The 19502-nt window shown below is 36.2% G+C and overlaps 1 protein-coding gene across 1 annotated transcript; it reads left to right on the top strand.

Annotated features, from left to right (window-relative positions):
- Positions 1-1192: 1192 nt before the first annotated feature.
- Positions 1193-14953, top strand: LOC132096395 (progressive ankylosis protein homolog B). Its single transcript, XM_059501718.1, has 12 exons — positions 1193-1861; positions 4149-4365; positions 6269-6387; positions 7297-7380; positions 7669-7839; positions 8051-8185; positions 9152-9244; positions 10282-10377; positions 11817-11946; positions 12786-12909; positions 13044-13143; positions 14422-14953. Exons 1-12 carry the CDS (start codon positions 1766-1768, stop codon positions 14560-14562), a joined length of 1506 nt encoding a protein of 501 aa, XP_059357701.1. The 5' UTR covers positions 1193-1765; the 3' UTR covers positions 14563-14953.
- Positions 14954-19502: the final 4549 nt, after the last annotated feature.

Here is a 19502-nt window from a genome sequence, read left to right as displayed (position 1 = left end):
TTAGTTTTGGTAGGTGTAATAGCCAAACCAACTTCAATTAATCTTGTATGGTTTACATTGCATTGTGACCCAAAAAAAAAAAAAATCAGCATTAGAAGATCTAAAAAAAAATATCTATTTTGGTACATATTTTATTAGCACCTTTATATGCTTCTGACTGACCAAGTTGTTCTGTGCTTTAAAAAATGAATAGCTTTAAAATCAGTCCTGTTATTAATGGGTAACCAATTCAAATGTATTTTGTTCTCTGCAGTTGCAGCATTTTGTACCAAATGTAGTTTATCAATGCAGTTCTTATAGGCAATCCAGTTTAAAATTACAAAAATTAAAGCAAGAGATAAAGGCATGAATCAATATTTTTGCATCAACCTGTGAAATAAAAATCTGAACCAAGCAATATTTCTAAGATAGATAAAGTGGGACTCTGTAAAAATGTGAAATTGAAATTAATGTGAAAAGTGACATTTAAAACTAATTATCTATATAAAAATAGCAATTAAAAATGACAGTCCCTAGTCCAGTAGATATTTTCAGTAATATCATCTTCTCATGATTTGTACTAACAAATTTTTATTCATTATGCTATGTGACTTCTATTTGACTTTTCAACAAAGTTGCAAATTATCAAACAAACCAAGTGTGTTAATGTTTAATTAACCATGATTTGTTATATGATTCCAGATATTTTAAAAACAGTTTGTTCTTCAATAATACAAAATACAAAAATCAATAGTTATTAAAATATTTTATTATTATAATTTAAATAATAATAATTTTATTATTTATAATTTGAAGCCATCCTGTGCCCCTTTTCTGAGTTTTCTGACACCCTGATGGACCCTGGGCCCCCTGGTTGAAAGCTGTTTATTATATATCTATTTAATACACATGGCGCACAAAAAGAGCTGTCAGTCAAAGTGACATCCTCTGTCACGCAAAATCCTGTAAGATTTTTGTGACCGGTCCCTTTAATTGATAGTCCGTCTCACGAGACTTGTGGTCTCTGCAGCCCCACCTGCTGGCCGACAAATAAGATGTTGTTCGGTTTTCACTGACTTTCACGAAAGCCACTTAAATTTCGTCTAACGTTTAAGTCCCATTTCGATATTTTATTTATAGAATTTGTTATAGAATATATTTTGTTAACATTCATAACAAATGAACTTGTAAGCTTATACGCAGGTATGATAAGGACGGAGACGGCTATTTGATCTCCCTGTCCCGTGCTCATCCCTCTCTAAGCAAGCTTTTCTCTGAGAATGATCTGTATTTTAGACATCTGTGTGTTGTTCAGCACTGTGTTTCTGTGTTTCTCTGCACGCAGTAGGTGACGTTTAGAAGAGGAGGGGCTTTTACGCGCCGACCGTCCCCCATGTGTTAAGGAAGGATGATGATTTAAGAACAGTTAACCGAGTGGTCATCTACAGCAGAATAGCGCCAGGCCCAGCGACTCCACGCATACGGCTTTATACATGTGCCGCTCTTAATTGCCGCGGCTGATTATATGTATTTATTTATTTTCCTCCCCACTGATGGGTGAACAATGGAGAAGCCGTCCGCGGAAATTTCTGGTGACCCTCCTATTTTCCCATGCACCAGATCATTGTTTATGATGCTGTTGTTGTGTAGGAGGGCAGGGACGGACCTGATCTCGGTGAATTTCTGCTAGAAAACACTCAGAACTCGACGGGCTGTGACCGGCCTCGCATACTTCCAGATCCGAGCAGCTGATGTTGGCGGTGCTGCCGCTCTCCTCCCGGCGATCATGGTGAAAATCCCGGCGCTCACGCACTACTGGCCTCTCATCCGATTTCTGGTGCCTCTGGCCATAACCAACATAGCCATCGACCTCGGCGAACAGGCAAGTGTGAATGTGTTTTAAATACAGCGCATCATGACGGTTGTGATTTGTGATTGGTTGTGTATCTTTGGAGCTGGACACTGCAGCAGTGGCATCCCTCATCCATCCGTGCTCCTCGCTATAAGAGCTCTGTGGCTTGCGAACTTATGTTGGGTTTTATTTCTTAAGGAATCGGTGAAACGGCGGCCGTTGGTAAACAAGGCATCATCACAAACAACGTGAACCGATCAGCTGTGTGTGTTTGTCAAATGTCAACAGCTGGCCATCCAGCGCATCCAGTAACATGTGTCACACTGAACAATGCGAAAGCAATCTGAGATGAATGTGCACTTTTGGATGGGCTGATTTTGTTGTCACCTCTGCGTGAACTGGCCTTGTTTTTGTCAATCATTAACGAATGTTTTGCTCTTACAGTAGTTTTTATAACAGTCATTGCATGTCTGAAATGGATTAGCTACAAAGACAAATTTTTTTTGTTTTGTTGAACTCATAGTTGTGATTTATTAAAAAAAATAACATTCAGAGAAAGACTGTAATCTTTTTGAGCAAGCAATGTTTTCCGATATTCACCTTTTTCAGTTAAATCGGTTATCGGTTTCTTCGATATTAAGTGGACAAATAAATGAATACCCTCATATAATAATGTATTGTTAGGATAAATATAAAACTTTTAAAATAATTTATTCTTCACCATGAAATGTGTAACTCAATTACATAATAATAATCCAAATATTAATATTGTTTTATTTTTGTGGTATTATAATAAGATATATTTTGTTGTCAAAAGCAAAAACAAAACTTGGTTTTAAATATTGGTTATTAAAAACTTAAAACATAAATATCGGTCGCACTTTATTTTAAGGTCAAATTCTCGCTATTAACAGACCATTAACTATGACGTTATAAGCTGCTAATTTGCTGTTTATTAAGAAACAGAAACCGAGAAACAAATAGAGACACAATTAGCATAGCGGCTGTTCCAACAAAGCAAAAATGAGTTGTTCCACCCAAGCTAAGGAATAATAATGTACATTTGATCAGATATAACTGCAGTACAAGATTATGAGATGCATTATTTGAATGCTTGGCCAAAGAGAAAATTTGGATATTTCAAAATTAGAATGGATTTGATGGACACAACTCACTATACTGAAGAATTCATTGAAGAAAACATTGCCATTCGATTTTTGTTAGATACAAATTCATTTTTCAGAATCACTAATGGCATACAGAAGAAATGTGATCAGGAACCCTAAGAGCCCGTCTGCCCACAGTAACAGACAATCATTATCTCACTACACATTGTTCTTAGGCGTTGGAGATGAAGTGGCAGACAAAGAGTCAGAGTCAGAAGAAGGCAGCAGATAAGGAGAAGAACCCTCCATTCACACATCCTTTTGACTTTATCTGTTATTGTGCACGTCTTGCTCCTCCTATCAATTCTGTGACTGACTATCTACTGTTTTATCATTCAAATGAAATCTTAATTTAAACATAATCATTATTCTCCTGCAACAAGTATTACATATTGGTGCCACCACATTAGAGTCAAGGACAGGGCAGAAAAGTTTATTCATTAGTGCAATAACACCCACAGCTGTAGAGCGAGTAGAACTTATGCACATCTCAGCATTTTCTAACAGGTTTGACATCTGACACATTGCCACATCACCTTGTGTTGATGGGGATATATTCTGACATGTGACAATAAAGCTGTAAAATTGTTCATAATACAGTTAGTCATCATTGAGATGATTTGTAGTTACTGTAGCTCCACATTATTCAAGATTACAAGGGCTGTGTCTGATTACAGTTCACAGGTGTTTCTCTCAAGAAAGGTCCATGAATGAATGTCTTCCTCTTTCTGCTTGACACTGTTGCTTAGTCATGTTTAGACATCTGACACACGGTGCACTATGACACTGTGAAGTTTATATTTTCACACACGTGTGGCTTTAAAGACAAACACTTTTAAGAGTAGATTCTGGGTTAGTGGTCCAACATAGCAAGCTGGATCTTTTTCTAGGGGCCTTGCCATGAAAAGCATTTAGTCAGTTGATACAGGGGTAGTGTTGTATATCTTTGTGTAGAGGAATGTTTCATCCCTAAACATCAGAAATTAGATTGTTTTAGATAAAACCTTAATCTAGATTTAGTGTGGATTCATTTTCTAGATTCATTTAGATTTAGAAGAAGGTTTGTCTGCATTTAATCACTCTACTAAACCCGTCTTGTACAATGCTAAAAAAAAAAAAAGCATTTTTATAACTTCTCTCTTCCTCTACAGGCTTTGAATAGGGGTATTGCGACTGTTAAAGAGGATGCTGTAGAAATGCTGGCCAGCTATGGTCTGGCCTACTCTCTCATGAAGTTCTTCACTGGCCCTATGAGCGATTTCAAGAACGTAGGGCTGGTGTTTGTCAACAGCAAACGGGACAGAACCAAGGCAGTCCTCTGTATGGTCGCCGCAGGAACCGTGGCTATCATTTTCCACATTCTTATTGGTCAGTCTGCCAGTTTATTATTTCCTCACATATGCCTCTGGTCTTGCATGACAAGTTTGTACTAAAAGTACAGGGAACACCACTTTGTTTTTCACTTTTCCAAACAAACGTGTCATGATAGTGGACTTCGTAAGCAATGTTATGACTGGAGAAGGACCTCCTTTTAGCTCAAGTGTTCTGAATCACTCAAAGCCCACTTATCTTTTCAGATGTAGCCATTCTCTGGGGAAAAAAACCTCATTACACAAAAGAACATTTGATGCCAAGCACGGTCTCATCCGCTGTGTTGACGGAAGGGCTTTTTTGCCAGGTTTCTACATGCCTGTTCTATGTACTCTGTGAATGGAGAGGCGTCTCTCAAACAAACTCTATTCAACCTCACAGCGGTAGCTCGCCATTTATTTCTGGAATTGTGTTCACTCTCTATTATTATATTGTCATTAAACAAATTGTGCAAAATGCTGCACTCCTACTCAGCAGGAAATAAGTTCTGCCACCCATATTTAGCAAATTACAAATACTTAAGTTTGTGGGATGTGGTTAAAAAGGGTTTAGTCATCATGAAACCGTGTATTTATAGAATCTAATCCAAAAATTAGTTTGAAGAATAAAGGATAGTTACCTTGAATATGTCAGTTTCTCTAGCTCAAATACATTTGCATTTACACAAATAGCCATTTACATATGAAGCAAGAAATCAGAGCCATTTCCAGCCACTCAGCAGTACCCATATGGCAGTTACTGCTATGAGTACATGGAGAAAAAATGTGACCTTGAGGGATATAGGATACAAGCCAGCACCATCTTGGAAGAAGGCATGGATTTTTTAACTACTAAGCCACCACCTGTCCGCCATACGTAATGATGTGCTTTTAAATGAAGGAGTTATGGTGTGTTAGCATAACATGGACAATCTCCATCATCTTGAGTGTGGTTTCAGTCAGATTATGGTCGTTTGTGCAGTCAGAGAGTTTGGAAGAGCTGTGTCATCCATCTGTGGATCACGTCACCACACACATTCCTGAGAAAAGTGGGAAAAAACTGGAGAAATGCATTTATTTAGAATTGAGGAACAACATTTATTTAAAATGTATATATTTTTTTTTGTAACTTTTTTTTTTACTGTCACTTTTGATCAGTTTAATTCATCCTTGCTGAATAAGAGTATTACTCTTTTTTTTTACATTTTTTTTTTATGAAATGCAGATTCTAAATGATTCTCAAAACTTATCCTGAAGAAGAAATGAACTACTTTCTTGACATCTGCTGTTTGTGTTGGGATACACCAGACCTTCTTTATTATATTATTATATTATATTATATTATATTATATTATATTATATTATATTATATTATATTATATTATATTATATTATATTATATTATATTATATTATATTATATTAAACTATACTATATTTAGTGCTGTCAAATGATTAATCGCGATTAACCGCATCCAAAATAAATGTTTTTGTTTACATAGTACGTGTGTGTAATGTGTATATTTATTATATGTACTGTAAATACACACACATGCATGTATTTATTTAACAAAAATATGTTATGTTTATATAATACATATATTTATATTTAATATAAATTATATGAATATAAATATATACATGTAAATATTTTTAAAATGTATACTGTGTGTATTTATATATGCATAATAAATATACACATTACACACACTTATACCATGTAAACAAAAACTTTGGGTTTTTTGGATGCGGTTAATCGCGATTAATCATTTGACAGCACTAATTATTTATTATATTATATTTCTCTGTCCTTGCATGTTATTTGTGCCAGTTTTTGGAGCAAAGCCATCATGTTGAATATTAAGTTTATTATATTATTGACTATAATGCATATTAATCTTGTTCTTACTTTTTCATGTTTAGCCTACACAAATCTGGGCTATTACATCATTAACAAACTGCATCATGTGGATGAGTCTGTGGGGAGTAAGACCCGGAAGGCGTTTCTCTATCTGGGTGCTTTTCCTTTACTTGACGCCATGGTGAGTGTATCGTGACGTCTCAACCCTGGATATTTAGCTGTAATGTCATAATGTGCTCTCGCTCTGGCCGTCAGATCTGGCTGCCTGCCTGGCACAGATGGCAGAGAGTGTGTGTGTGTAAGCGTGGGTGGTAAAGCCAGGCATCAGAGCCTTTTCAGATCTGGAACCCATCAAGCTCCTTAGGGTGAATAACAGCCCACGCAAACATCCTGTGCCTGTGAATGGAGCTTCAGCTGCAGCAGTGTTTTGTTTGAAGTGTTAAGTCTCGAGAGAGCGGACCCAGTTAACAGGGTGTCCATGACCCCTAGGGGATGAAATGTGGCACTGCAGGGGGCTTACCAATTATTGCTTGTTTTTTATTTTTATGTATTATCTTTTATATATGAGCAGCATATTGGAATGATTTCTGAAGGATCATGTGACACTGAAGACTGAGTAATGACTGCTAAAGATTCTGCTTTTCAATCACAGGAATAAATTACATTTTATACCTTTTTTTTTACATGCTGTTGTTACTGAATTTTTTATCAAATTAATGCAATAAAAAATCCAAACCAAGACATTTGAACATTGATGTATACTGTAATATAAAACTCATGAATAATGCTTTAATGGCTTTGCAAGGTTACTATCAATGTAGTACCAAATAGTAAGGGGTAAGGCGGTAAGGTTTAGGATGATTCCAAGGGCCCGATGTGGGAGGGGGTCCCCGGAATGTGAAGGTGGTCAAAATGCTGTTCAGGGGGCCCAGAAACTTTAGCAGCGCCCTTGTATAGGACTAAAATACACACATAATTTAATATAATATTAAATGAATATTAATGTTCCATCTTTCTCTATCCATTAACTGGATTAGCATATTGTATTGTGTAAGTTAGTGTGGCAGTTAGCTCATATCTGTGGTTTCAGGCCTGGACTCATGCTGGAATCCTTCTGAAGCACAAGCACAGTTTCCTGGTGGGATGTGCGTCTATTTCTGATGTTGTTGCACAGGTATGTTTCAGATGTTTCATGTCATTGCTTGATTTATAATGTCCTCTTACACTCTTTTTCTGTATTGATGTGTTCATAAGAATGTGAATGTGGTTGTGTATTGAAGGCGAAGATAATGGGTTATGTGTCTGTGTTTATCATAGTTGTGGTGTAATTTGTTTTTATTAATGATGTTTTTGGGTGTGAAATAATAAGAGTCTGCATGTGCCACAAGAACGGCTATATTTATCACTGTCATTGTAATCAGGTTACACGGTTGTGTCTCTCTCTCTCTCTCTCTCTCTTTAGATTGTGTTTGTCGCTATTTTGCTCCACAGTCACCTGGAGTGTGTGGAGCCCTTGTTGATCCCAATCCTCTCTCTGTATATGGGCGCTTTGGTACGCTTCACTATTGTTGGTTTGGGTTACTACAGGAAAATTCATGACAACATCCCAGAATCCAGTGGGCCTGAGGTTGGGGTATGTCCATTGACTCTGTTTACACCAGTTCAATTAAGGGGTATTTTACTATGCAAATCTGTCACTGTTGACCTGCTAAGTTCAGTATCACAGCTACACTGCTCAGTTTATTGGTTTTCTGTATTAATTTCTCCTTGCTCTAACCCATCAAACCTGTGAGAATCCTAAAACTGTGCTACATGTATATACTGAAACCCGTTCTTTGCAATAGGGTGATGCCACTATTAAAAAGATGCTAAGCTTTTGGTGGCCGTTGGCTCTCATCCTGGCTACGCAGCGGATTAGCAGACCCATCGTCAACCTGTTTGTGTCACGGGATCTGAAAGGAAGCATAGCTGCCACAGAGGTTAGTGTGTCCCATGGCAAGAACACGCATGCCTTTACAGTATTTACATATCAAATCATAATCACTATCATTATTTTCAGTCATTTAGATACAGTCTATGTGTGAATATTTTTCTAATATTTAAATTTAGCAATACATTCACAGCTTCTCTTGCTATGAAAATATACTGAAATGGATGGGGGAACATTTTCTTTTATTTCTTCTATGTTGGCATCTATTTTGTTTTAAGCAAAGCAGTGTCATCAGGTATGAGCAGCAGAGCAGCACTATAATAAGATTTTTGACAATTATGATTTTAGTTGAGACTACAGAAATGCAAAATGCATGTATAATGTATGTACTTAATTATGCATCTAGTGAATAAAAATAGTTGTTATTGTAAACGAAAAATTTTAACTATAAAATTTATAAAATAAAATATCAACCTGATAACGATGAAAAACATTGCCTTAGCAACTATCTGAAATAAAATGAAGTACTAAAATTACTAAAAATAACATAAAAACAATTAAAGCTAATTAGAAATGTTTTGTAAAAGCTAAATCGAATAAATCATCTATTTAAATGACAAAAAAGCTAATTTGAAATAATAATAAAAAAACTATATTACTTTAAAAAAAATTATACATAAGTAAATCATTTTATAATAAGTTGTTAACAAGTTGTTAACGTGGCATAATTTAATCTCATCTGCATCCTGTGCTTTATGGGCCATCTTTACCACTTAAGGCTAAAATTTTTGTACTCAACCCCCACCCCCACCCCCTCAAACCTACCTTAATATACTTTTAAACTAGGTTTATAACTATAATGACAAAACAAGCATTTAATGTCAGTTTAGTTGTTTGGTGCCTAGATGTCAGAAATAGTTTACGTCATTCAGCTCCTCTACAATAGAAACATTCATTAGAAACAGATGAAATTGTGGGTGTTTAATGTTCCCATCATCTCACCATTGTTTTCCAGGCTGTGGCAGTTCTCACAGCAACATATCCAGTGGGTCATATGCCATATGGATGGCTCACTGAACTCAGAGCTGTTTACCCTGCATTTGACAAGGTAGATGTTGTTGTTTTACCTTAAACTAACACTTTTTAATCCTTAATCATAGTTCTCTGAATGCTTAATACTAATCATCCCCCGCATGTATACTTAAGTAAAAATGACAGCTTTCCATCTTCTCCTCCCAGTGCCTGAACATCAGGAAAAGGAGTCAGTGTGGTTTATTTTCTTTTTATTTATACCACACTGTCTAATTTTGTCTCTTACCATTAAGGTATGACATAATTAGTTTATATCTTCCACCTTTTCTGTGTGCTAATAGTGCAGTGTCTATTATCTTGTTCTACTTCATGACAAAGCAATTCTTTTTTGGGTAAATAGAGTGGGTTCGTGGAGACAGAGCTGCAGTCCCAGAGACTGTAATTAAAAAAGGTGCACAGTAGAGCGTGGTTATTTATGAATGTTTCAGCGGGATACACATTTAGGAAGTCCTCAGGAAGTGAGGGGACATTCTCTAGCCACAGGTGTCTGGCCAGCTGTAGTAAATCATTTTATGGATGAAGATGATGTATATTACCGTTCAAAAGTTTGGGGTTTGTAATATATTTTTAATGCTTTAGAAAGAAGTGTCATATACTCACCAAGGCTGCATTTATTTGATCAAAAATATAGTGAATGCTGTAATATGTAACATTTCTATTTTAAAAATTTAAGAATTTATTCCGGTGATGCTAAAAGCCCCCATTACTCTAGTCTTCAGTGTCACATGATCCTCAGAAATCATTGTAATATGCTGATTTGGTGCTCAAGAAAGATTTATAATTATTATTATTATCAATGTTGAAAAGTTGCGCTGCATTTATTTAGAATTGAGGAACAACATTTATTTAAAATATATATTTTTTTTGTAACATTTTTTTTACTGTCACTTTTGATCAGTTTAATTCATCGTTGCTGAATAAGAGTATTACTTTTTTTTTTTAAACATTTTTTTTTATGAAATGCAGATTCTAAATGATTCTCAAAACTTATCCTGAAGAAGAAATGAACTACTTTCTTGACATCTGCTGTTTGTGTTTGTTCTTCTTTTCCAGAATAACCCAAGCAACAAGCTGGCCAACAGTGGTACAGTCGTGACAAAGTCCCACATCAAGCGCTTCACTTTTGTTTGTTTGGCTCTTTCTATAACGGTAAGTTCATCCACATTCTCCTCTGTCTCCATCTGGCTTCAATCACACTTCTTTCATATTTTGCTAACAGCATTTACTGAAGTTCAGTGAGTTCAAAGGTGCTGTAGGAGTTTATTGTGACCGTGGGATGTGGTTATATTCTTTGTTTAGCCAGTCAGGAGGAGGAGATATCTATCTACATTTAAATTGACATTTATGCATTTGGCAGACGCGTTTATCCAAAGCAACTTACAGTTAAGGGAACATAACAGGTGATTTGAGTCATAGCAGCCCATATATGAAAAGCAAGAAGATGGAAACATGCTGTACTACTTTTGGTTTGAATCTTAATTTGTGACCATTAACAACATATGTTCCATACATTATATTAATATGGGTAGTATGAGTGCTGTTGCCTAAGTCCAACTTCTTAGGTACAACTTCTTCCTTAGGTCTACATGTATAGAATTGAAACCCACACTAGCTTAATCTGTACACACTTATATTACCCTATAATTCAGTTTTTAACTTTTCCACCTGTCCCCTGAATTTAAAATTTAATATACGTAAATCCAAAGGCTCTTATTCAGCTACTAAACACGTTGTTGTAAAGCCATAAGGAGCACATTAGGATAGTGTGTCTTGTAATTGCGAGTGCTTTTAGAGTCAGGCTAAATGATTAATTGATGCGCTCTGCCTCAGTAACAGGGTCAGACCTTCCCTTCCTGACCTAGATTAAATCCTTCATGGTATTACACTACAGCTATCATTTTTATGCCATAATTTCACCTCTCTGTCAGCGATATGGAGGAAGAATTATGATTGTATAAAAATATACAAACACTATATAGTTTTGCCCAGATGTTCTCCTCTTCAATAAAATGTTGCATGAATGCATTGCTCTGGATGAATACTGTGGTCTCTTTGCTTTTAATGAGTCACTCAAAGGCATAGAGATTCTGTGTTAACATTTTGCTTTGGAAAAGCTAGAAACACTTAAAACTTGATTGTAAATGATGTATCATTGATGGTTGGTTTGTGTTATTGATGTTAAGAGGTTGCAGCAAGTGTTGAGTTCTTGTCTGGTCATGTGTATCTTTTCACACACTTCTCATTCCAGTGCTGTTAGCCATATTTAAAAGGCGTTTCTCCACTCAGTCACTGTAGATATAAACAGTTATAAGTGTAAATGATAGTGTTTTGCTAGCTCTGTGAACAGGGTGAATATAATATGCTTGCTTACATGTGATCTGACCCTGAAATCAACACGTATACTATGATATTATATTCTACTAGGTAACCAGAAAAACCAACGTTCCATTTCATAGAAAAAAAAACAGAATAGCCTATTTTTCATTTACCTCGTTTCTTGTTACCTGCGTTATATTTAACTATGATTTATTTGATTTGTCTTTTACTGTATTTGGATGGCTCCATTCAGTGTGTCTGTCTCTGTGCAGCTCTGCTCTGTGGTGTTCTGGGCACCACACATTTCTGAGAGGATCCTGGTGGACATCATTGGCGTAGATCATGCCTTTGCGGAGCTGTGTGTCGTCCCATTACGAATTTTCTCCTTCTTTCCCATTCCAGGTATTGCACTTTAAGTCAATTTGCATAAAAACAAACATTCTTTATTATTTGGGGGGGGCATATGTACTGTATACTTATTTTAGCATCCAGTATAAAGTACATAGAAAGTACAGTTTTAACAAAAAAATATATATATTACAACACTTTTAATGGATTTAGAAAAGTAAAAATACAGTAATGTTTATTTAAAATATATAGATTTTTTATTTTAATATTTTGAAATGTAATTTATTGCTGTGCTGGCAAAGCTGAGTGTTCAGAATTATTACTCCAGTTTTCAGTGTCACATAATCTTTCAGAAATCATTATAATATGCTGATTTGCTGTTCAAGAGTCATTTCTTCTTAATAATATTATTCTATGAATTTTTTTTTTAAATATACATTTTTGTAGCATTTTACATGTACATTTTGAACAGTAGTCTAAATTGAACTTTGTGAATGTCTCATGTTCACATTCTGTGGAAATCTGTGGACCTTTCTGCAAAGTTCTGTAGCTGCACATTCTCTGAGGGCTTCTCATGACAAACAAAACAGATGATTCAAGGTCTTATGTGCAGTGCATTATCAAATGGACAGATGGTCTTAGGATGACTGGTTGCTCTTTGAAAATGCTTTTTGAAAAGGCAAAGGTCAAGATGGTCATGCTTCAGTTATAATGCCTCAAGCCTAGAGAAACTGAGAGAGAAAGAACCACAATGAAGCTCAAAGTACCATCCAATCTAATTGCACTTCACTTTTATGATATAACCGTACTGATAGCAATAATGAGTGACATGTAGAATATGTTTTCACATGATTGCTTGAGACCAGTTTTGCATGCACGGTTTTCATCCTCAGTGACGATTCGCTCTCACCTGACTGGTTGGCTCATGACCCTGAAGAAGACCTTTGTCCTGGCGCCCAGCTCTGTCCTCCGCATCATTGTCCTCATTAGCAGTCTCATAGTGCTGCCTTACATGGGGTAAGTGTGTTGTGCTTGACTGTACTCACATAAAAAACATATAGGACACTAGTCGTTGTACTTCAGTGGATCACACTGTATAATAAAATCTGTTAGACTGAATTTAAAAGCTCTCTGCGCGTCAATTTGTGCAGGGTACATGGAGCCACACTTGGTGTTGGATCCCTGCTGGCTGGTTTCCTCGGGGAGTCTACTATGGTTGCAATCGCAGCATGCTATGTCTACCGAAAACAGGTGCAATAACAGAAGCCTGAAGGTTTTTTCTTATGATAAAACTGCTTTGTGTTTGATGTGAATACAACAAAAGGGCATTAACAATTCAATCAAGCACCTTTTAACAATACATCAGTGTGATGCTGTGAATCTACAAACATGTTCATTTTTTAGGCATACGCACATACAGGAGAGTGAGGGTAGTTATTTCAATTAAATAAATTCAGTTAAATTTCAGTTACATAAAGGTGCTTTCTCTAGCAGGGTTTTTTTTATATCGGTTTCAAAGTTCAGTATTTCAGTCTTCCAAACTTAACGTTTTTTTTTAAACACAATAAAACAGACTGATATGTAAGGCAAGGGTCAACTATATCATGAAGGTAGATTTTTATTAACCTAAATGTTGAACTGTGTACTAAGAACAAAGGTTTTTTACCTCCATATATTTCAGTTTCAGACAAATTTGTCTTATTTTTGTGGGGATTGTCATATAATTTAATTGCTGTAATATTATACAATTCATTAAATAGTGTAGCTGTCTGTCTGTTAAAGTAATGGTTTTATGTTTTTATACACTACTGTCCAAAAATGTGGGGTTAGTATGATTTTTTTTTTAAAGAAATTGATAGATTTATTCAGCAAAGATTAATTTGATAATACATAACAGTGAGGTGATGTTACAAAATATTTATATTTCAAGAAATTATGTCCTTTTGAAGATTATATTCATGAAAAAATCCTGGAAAAATGTTTCACATTTTCTAATTTTCAACATTGATAATAAGAAATGTTTCTTGAGCGCCAAATCAGCATGTGAACACTAAATATTTTGCCATCACATGAATACATTCCATTTTAAATATATTAAAATAGAAACCAATTATTTTAAATTTAAACAATATTTTACAATCTTACTAAATATCTTATTAAATAAATACAGCCCTGGTGAACAAAAGAGATAAAAAAAAGTAAATAAATATTTGAACTTTTAAACAGCAGTGCATGTTACACTTTACATTTAACTTATTTCATGAAATTTAACTGAAATCCCATTACATTATATGATTTCAAAAATCCATACAATGACAACACGCCCCACTTTTGATTTAAAAAAATTTAAATTACAATTTTACAAACTCCACCACACGTATTTCATTAAAAAACCTTTGTAAATCATTCTTAAACTATCCCACTTCAGTATAACAAATTATGTAATAATGGCTTTCATGAATTATTTAAATCAATTTTTTTGGTCTTCTGTGGGAAAGATGATTAGCATTTTTCTTTCTGCTCACACAGAAGAAAAAGAAAGACTCTGATGAAGACATGACCATCGACGGGGAGGACTCTGCCCCCATGAATGAGGTCAGGGCCGGGGGCCGCATGGACGACTTTGTGGAATTGAGAGAAGAGGATGAGGAAGAGCTGGAGGAAGGCTGAGCAGGATGCGTCGTGGGAATCGGGGCCTTCTTGCTTTCTCGGGCAGTCTTTTTTATTGCTTACTGTCCCCTGCTGCCGCCTTTCCCTCCTGCTGAAGCGAGATCCCAGCTCAGCTTTTCAGTGTGCACACAGTTCAAATAACCACAGAGGGAGATTTAGATATCAGTCGTCAAGACTACAGTCGTCTGCTGCAGCATATCTGTGTTACAGTACACACTCTGACATACGAATGCGTACACGCGTCTTCCAGCTGCCGTCGGGAGATTTTATTATCTGATGCAGGACAGTGAAGATATTGATCTGTACCAAAGCAATGTTGTGCATTAACTGCTATTTTTTCTGTATGCTGATCTTTAATGTGCTGCCGTCCTACACATTTTGAATCTTCAAAGGAAAGACTACACTAAATGCAGTTCATCACCCGCTTGGAATGTATTTTCTGTTTCTTCTTCTTCTTCTTTTTTACTTCTAATGTTTAAAAGACAGGACAGACTTGATAAGATTTGTGAAGTCCAGAGGCGGTGACCTGTGTTACTGCACAGTTTCAACATGTTTTTTTTTTTGGCTTTATCATTACAAGAAATGTCAACAGAGGATATATATATATATATATATATATATATATATATATATATATTAGAGATCTTTATTGGAATTGAGAATGAATTTGATGGACTTCTTAGAAAACAACAGTTTCAGAGTGACACATGGTTGAAGTTTATGGGTCATCTCTAGAGGACCTATTTTTTTAAATATACATACTATATGTAGTAGGTGTATAAAATATGATTCATTATGTATGGGTGATGTTGTGAACTCTGTATATTGTAGGAAAAGAAAGGATTGGACTGTGTTTTCATAATTGGGTCTTTTGAAAATATTTTTTGTTTTATCTTAATTTATTTTGGGCATTCGTTTTGTATCTCAGGATGTTCATGATGGGAAATATGAAAGTAATATAAAGTCTGAATAATGTTCTCTAATGACCTTTTTTTCTCAAGTTTCTCCATTTGACAAAGATACACAAAGCTTCTAAGGATGTTTTAAGCCGGTGTTTGTTTCATTTAGATTATTAAGTCTGGCTGAGCTTGTTCTGTATTTGAGATTTCCTGGACAATGCAAAGTCATGATAGAAAGATTTATTATAGTTTCAGAAGTCTTCAGTCCTCTAATTAAACAGTGAAAATTTGGTTTAAAGTGGTCTGTGGTGAGGTTCTTGTGTTCTGTCTAATATTAAAATGAAGGTAAGTGTGTGTTTGTCACATTTACTGCAGCTGGTGAGAAGTCTGCAACATAGAACACAGAAAATTATCCTCTAGATGTCACATATGGAGGCTGACTAATAGGGAACTAAATTGGGTCAAATTTACCTCATTTGCAATGTAATTAAAATGAGAGCGAATTGATTTCATAGCAGTGAAATGACGCCCTCTATCGTGTAACTTTGACGCTGTCATTAAATCCGAACACAGAGACCCTGGACATTAACATAAGTGCAGGATTAAAGCACGCGTATGGAAAGCCTTTGTAACATTTAATCTATAAGCTGTACTAGTATCTTTTTTCAAGTTACTAGTACTTATTTTTTAGATACTAGCATCTTTGCCATTAAGTACTAGTACTTATTCATTAACTACTAGTGGTTATTTTTTTAGGTAGTGCTTATTCTTTAGGTACTAGTGTATTTTGTAAAGTTACTAGTACTTATTCATTAGGTACTAGTATTTATTAATTAGGTACTAGTACTTATTGATTAAATACTAGTACTTATTATTAGATACTAGTACGTATTTATTAGATACTAGTGCTTATTTTTTAGGTACTAGTACTTATTAGATAGTAGTACTTAATTCAGTAGTGACTAGTAACTTTTATATTGTTACTATACTATTGACTTCTATGGGGATCCGTCATTGAGATATCAACTATTGAGTTTTGACTAGTATGTATTCCACTAGTGACTAGTACTTAAAGGGTTAGTTCACCCAGATAGCAAAATTATGTAATTAATAACTTACCCTCATGTTGTTTCAAACCCGTAAGACCTCTGTTCATCTTTGGAAAACAGATATTTTAAGATATTTTAGATTTAGTCCGAGAGCTCTCAGTCCCTCCATTGAAGCTGTGTGTACGGTATACTGCCCATGTCCAGAAAGGTAAGAAAAACATCATCAAAGTAGTCCATGTGACATCAGAGGGTCAGTTAAAATTTTTTGAAGCATCGAAAATACATTTTGGTCCAAAAATAGCAAAAACGACGACTTTATTCAGCATTGTCTTCTCTTCTGTATCTGTTGTGTGAGAGAGTTCAAAACAAAGCAGTCTGGATATCTGGTTCGCGAACGAATCATTCAGTTCACCAAATCGAACTGAACCGTTTTAAACAGTTCGCATCTCTTATACGCATTAATCCACAAATGACTTAAGCTGTTAACTTTTTTAATGTGGCTGACACTCCCTCTGAGTTCAAACAAACCAATATCCCGGAGTAATTCATGTACTCAAACAGTACACTGACTGAACTGCTGTGAAGAGAGAACTGAAGATGAACACTTTTACTTGTAATTGAGTATTTTTTCATCAATGTAACAGTACTTGTACTTAAGTACAAATTTTCAGTACTCTTTCCACCACCTATTGGAAGAATGTGGTTGATCATATTGATTGGAAAAAAAGTATGGACTCTGTTTTCGAAATACATAACTAAAAAGGTTAGAGAAATCTCATTCAAATTGTTACACAGATTTTACCCAGCTTAAGTGTTTTTGACAAGGTTTAAATCAGACATAGATACAAGCTGTTCTTTTTGTGGTGACCCTAATGAAACTGATGTGCATATCTTTTGGGACTGTCCTCATACACAGCTATTTTGGATTTAATTCTCTAATGTTTAATCAATCACAGTGTGCTACAGGGTTTCTCTCTGCTTTTTAAGGATGTACTTGGCTTCTTTAATATACAAAAAGATAAAATTTATGAATATTTAATCTTTTTATCTTTAATATCTTCCAAGAATCTTAAAGCTTTTAAAACAATTTATTTAATATTTTTAATTTATTTTGTTAAAGCTTTTGTTTTGTATTATTTATTTGCTGTTGCATATGTAGCCCTCTGTAGAGCTATGGCAATGCTAACTACGCCACCCATTTGACACAACCGGTAGGGCAAGGGGACTCTGTTACAAAAAAGAACACATGCACATGCTTGGTTTAGCAAAGTAGAAAGATACAATCTTTATTTAATCTTTAATTAAAATTTAGTCGCTTTTGATAGTCAATGAATAACATGTAAATACATAATTTGACATGGGGATAAGCCAAAGGAGTGTGGGCCCCCAGGTTACGAGTTGGACCAGACCTAGGTTTCAAAGCCACACGTGATATAAAATACACCACTTTTATGGTAGAACAAACACTACAAACTCAGCCTACATAACCAACCTTGCTCCTTGATGCACACATCCCAGCACTACACTGCACACATCGGTTCAAAATCGGTGACACACTAAGGAAACCAAGCTGGAAACTGATAAGCTTGTCTATCCTAGGGGCCCATTCCACCCCAAAGACTAGTACTAGGGAAGGGGAGGAAATTAAACACGAAAAAAAAGGAAAAAGAAAACGCTAGCCGGTGGTCACAATCAGTTCACTAACACAAATATTTTACAACCCGCCGGTTAGCGAAAAAAAGAAAAAGAAAAAAATAAATAAACAAATCAGAAACGTGTCGAACAAAAAAAAAACACAGCACCTGCACATTCATACACGTTTACACCTTTAAACACATTAAAGAGAACAGCAGCTGACAATCGGATTGCGGCAGCCTCTGAAAAACAAACAAAAAAAAACAATTTAGCGCTCTGCGCGCCTAAAATTCATCATCAGTCAGTCTATTACATATAGCTGCTAAACACAAGGCCCCACGCCGATAACATTACTGAGAGGAAAAAAAGTCCTCTACCATTACCCCTTTCAGGAAAGACCATAAAGCACATAACTGCATTACACTTTTACCAAACACATATAATCATAGCCATAACATACCTGCCTTCAATCTAGCGATAGGGTGAGTAGACTGTGTTGAAAGTGTAGACAGAGTATGATCACGTGTCGAGCATCACCATCATCCCCAGCTGTAGGGTCTTTGGGGGTCTCCTCTCCCGGAGCTGGACCAGGGAACCCACCTGGCACAAACCTCAATCCCGCAGGAATGGTACTCATCTCAGAACCATGCACCTGCACAGTGTATACTGCTCCTGCTCCAGAAGGGCAACGTACCACTCGATAGACCACAAAATTCCAGTAGACCTGGATTTTATTTCTCCCACATGGGCGGTTCCGCAGATAGATCAAATCCCCTTCTTGGAAACCAGCATCGTTCACCTGCTCATTATGGCTCTGATTCCGCCTGAGGGCCAGCTCTTCTGATCTCTGTCTGAGGTGTTCATGAGTCATACTGATGCTTTGCTGGTGCTTTTCAACCCATTCTTCTAGGCTGTTGGTGTCTGGGACAGCCTCCCTAGTACCAAGCAAAAAATCAACTGGCAGTCTTGGATGATGCCAAACATCAGATAATATGGGGTATGCCCTGTGGTCTGGTGGGGGGTTACATTATAGGCAAAGGTACGCTGAGGTAGATGATGTGGCCAATGACGCTTCTCTGTCTCGGGTAGGGTACGCAGCGAGTCGTGGAGTGTGCGGTTGAACCTCTCACACTGGGCATTCTCTTGGGAGTGGTACGGAGTGGTGCGGCTCTTTTGTATACCATACATCTGACACAGTTGCTGGATCAGGAGGCTCTCAAAGTTTCGTCCCCGGTCGGAATGTATACGAGCTGGGGGGACCAAACCTATGGAACCATTCTTGCACCAAAGCCCTGGCCACAGTGTGTGCTTTTTGGTCCTTAGTAGGGACAGCCTGCGAGTACTTCCCGAAAATATC

The sequence above is a fragment of the Carassius carassius genome, chromosome 20 (genome assembly GCF_963082965.1).
Source record: "Carassius carassius chromosome 20, fCarCar2.1, whole genome shotgun sequence".
Taxonomy (NCBI): Eukaryota; Metazoa; Chordata; class Actinopteri; order Cypriniformes; family Cyprinidae; genus Carassius; species Carassius carassius.
The sequence above is the reverse complement of the archived record's forward strand: the minus strand, read 5'-3'. Positions and strand labels throughout refer to the sequence as shown.

Coding starts and splice junctions, on each gene's coding strand:
- LOC132096395 (XM_059501718.1), top strand. CDS start 1,766: ATGGTGAAAATCCCGGCGCTCACGCACTACTGGCCTCTCATCCGATTT. Junction 7,381..7,668: donor TTTCTGATGTTGTTGCACAG/GTATGTTTCAGA, acceptor CTCTCTCTTTAG/ATTGTGTTTGTCGCTATTTT. Junction 7,840..8,050: donor CCAGTGGGCCTGAGGTTGGG/GTATGTCCATTG, acceptor TCTTTGCAATAG/GGTGATGCCACTATTAAAAA.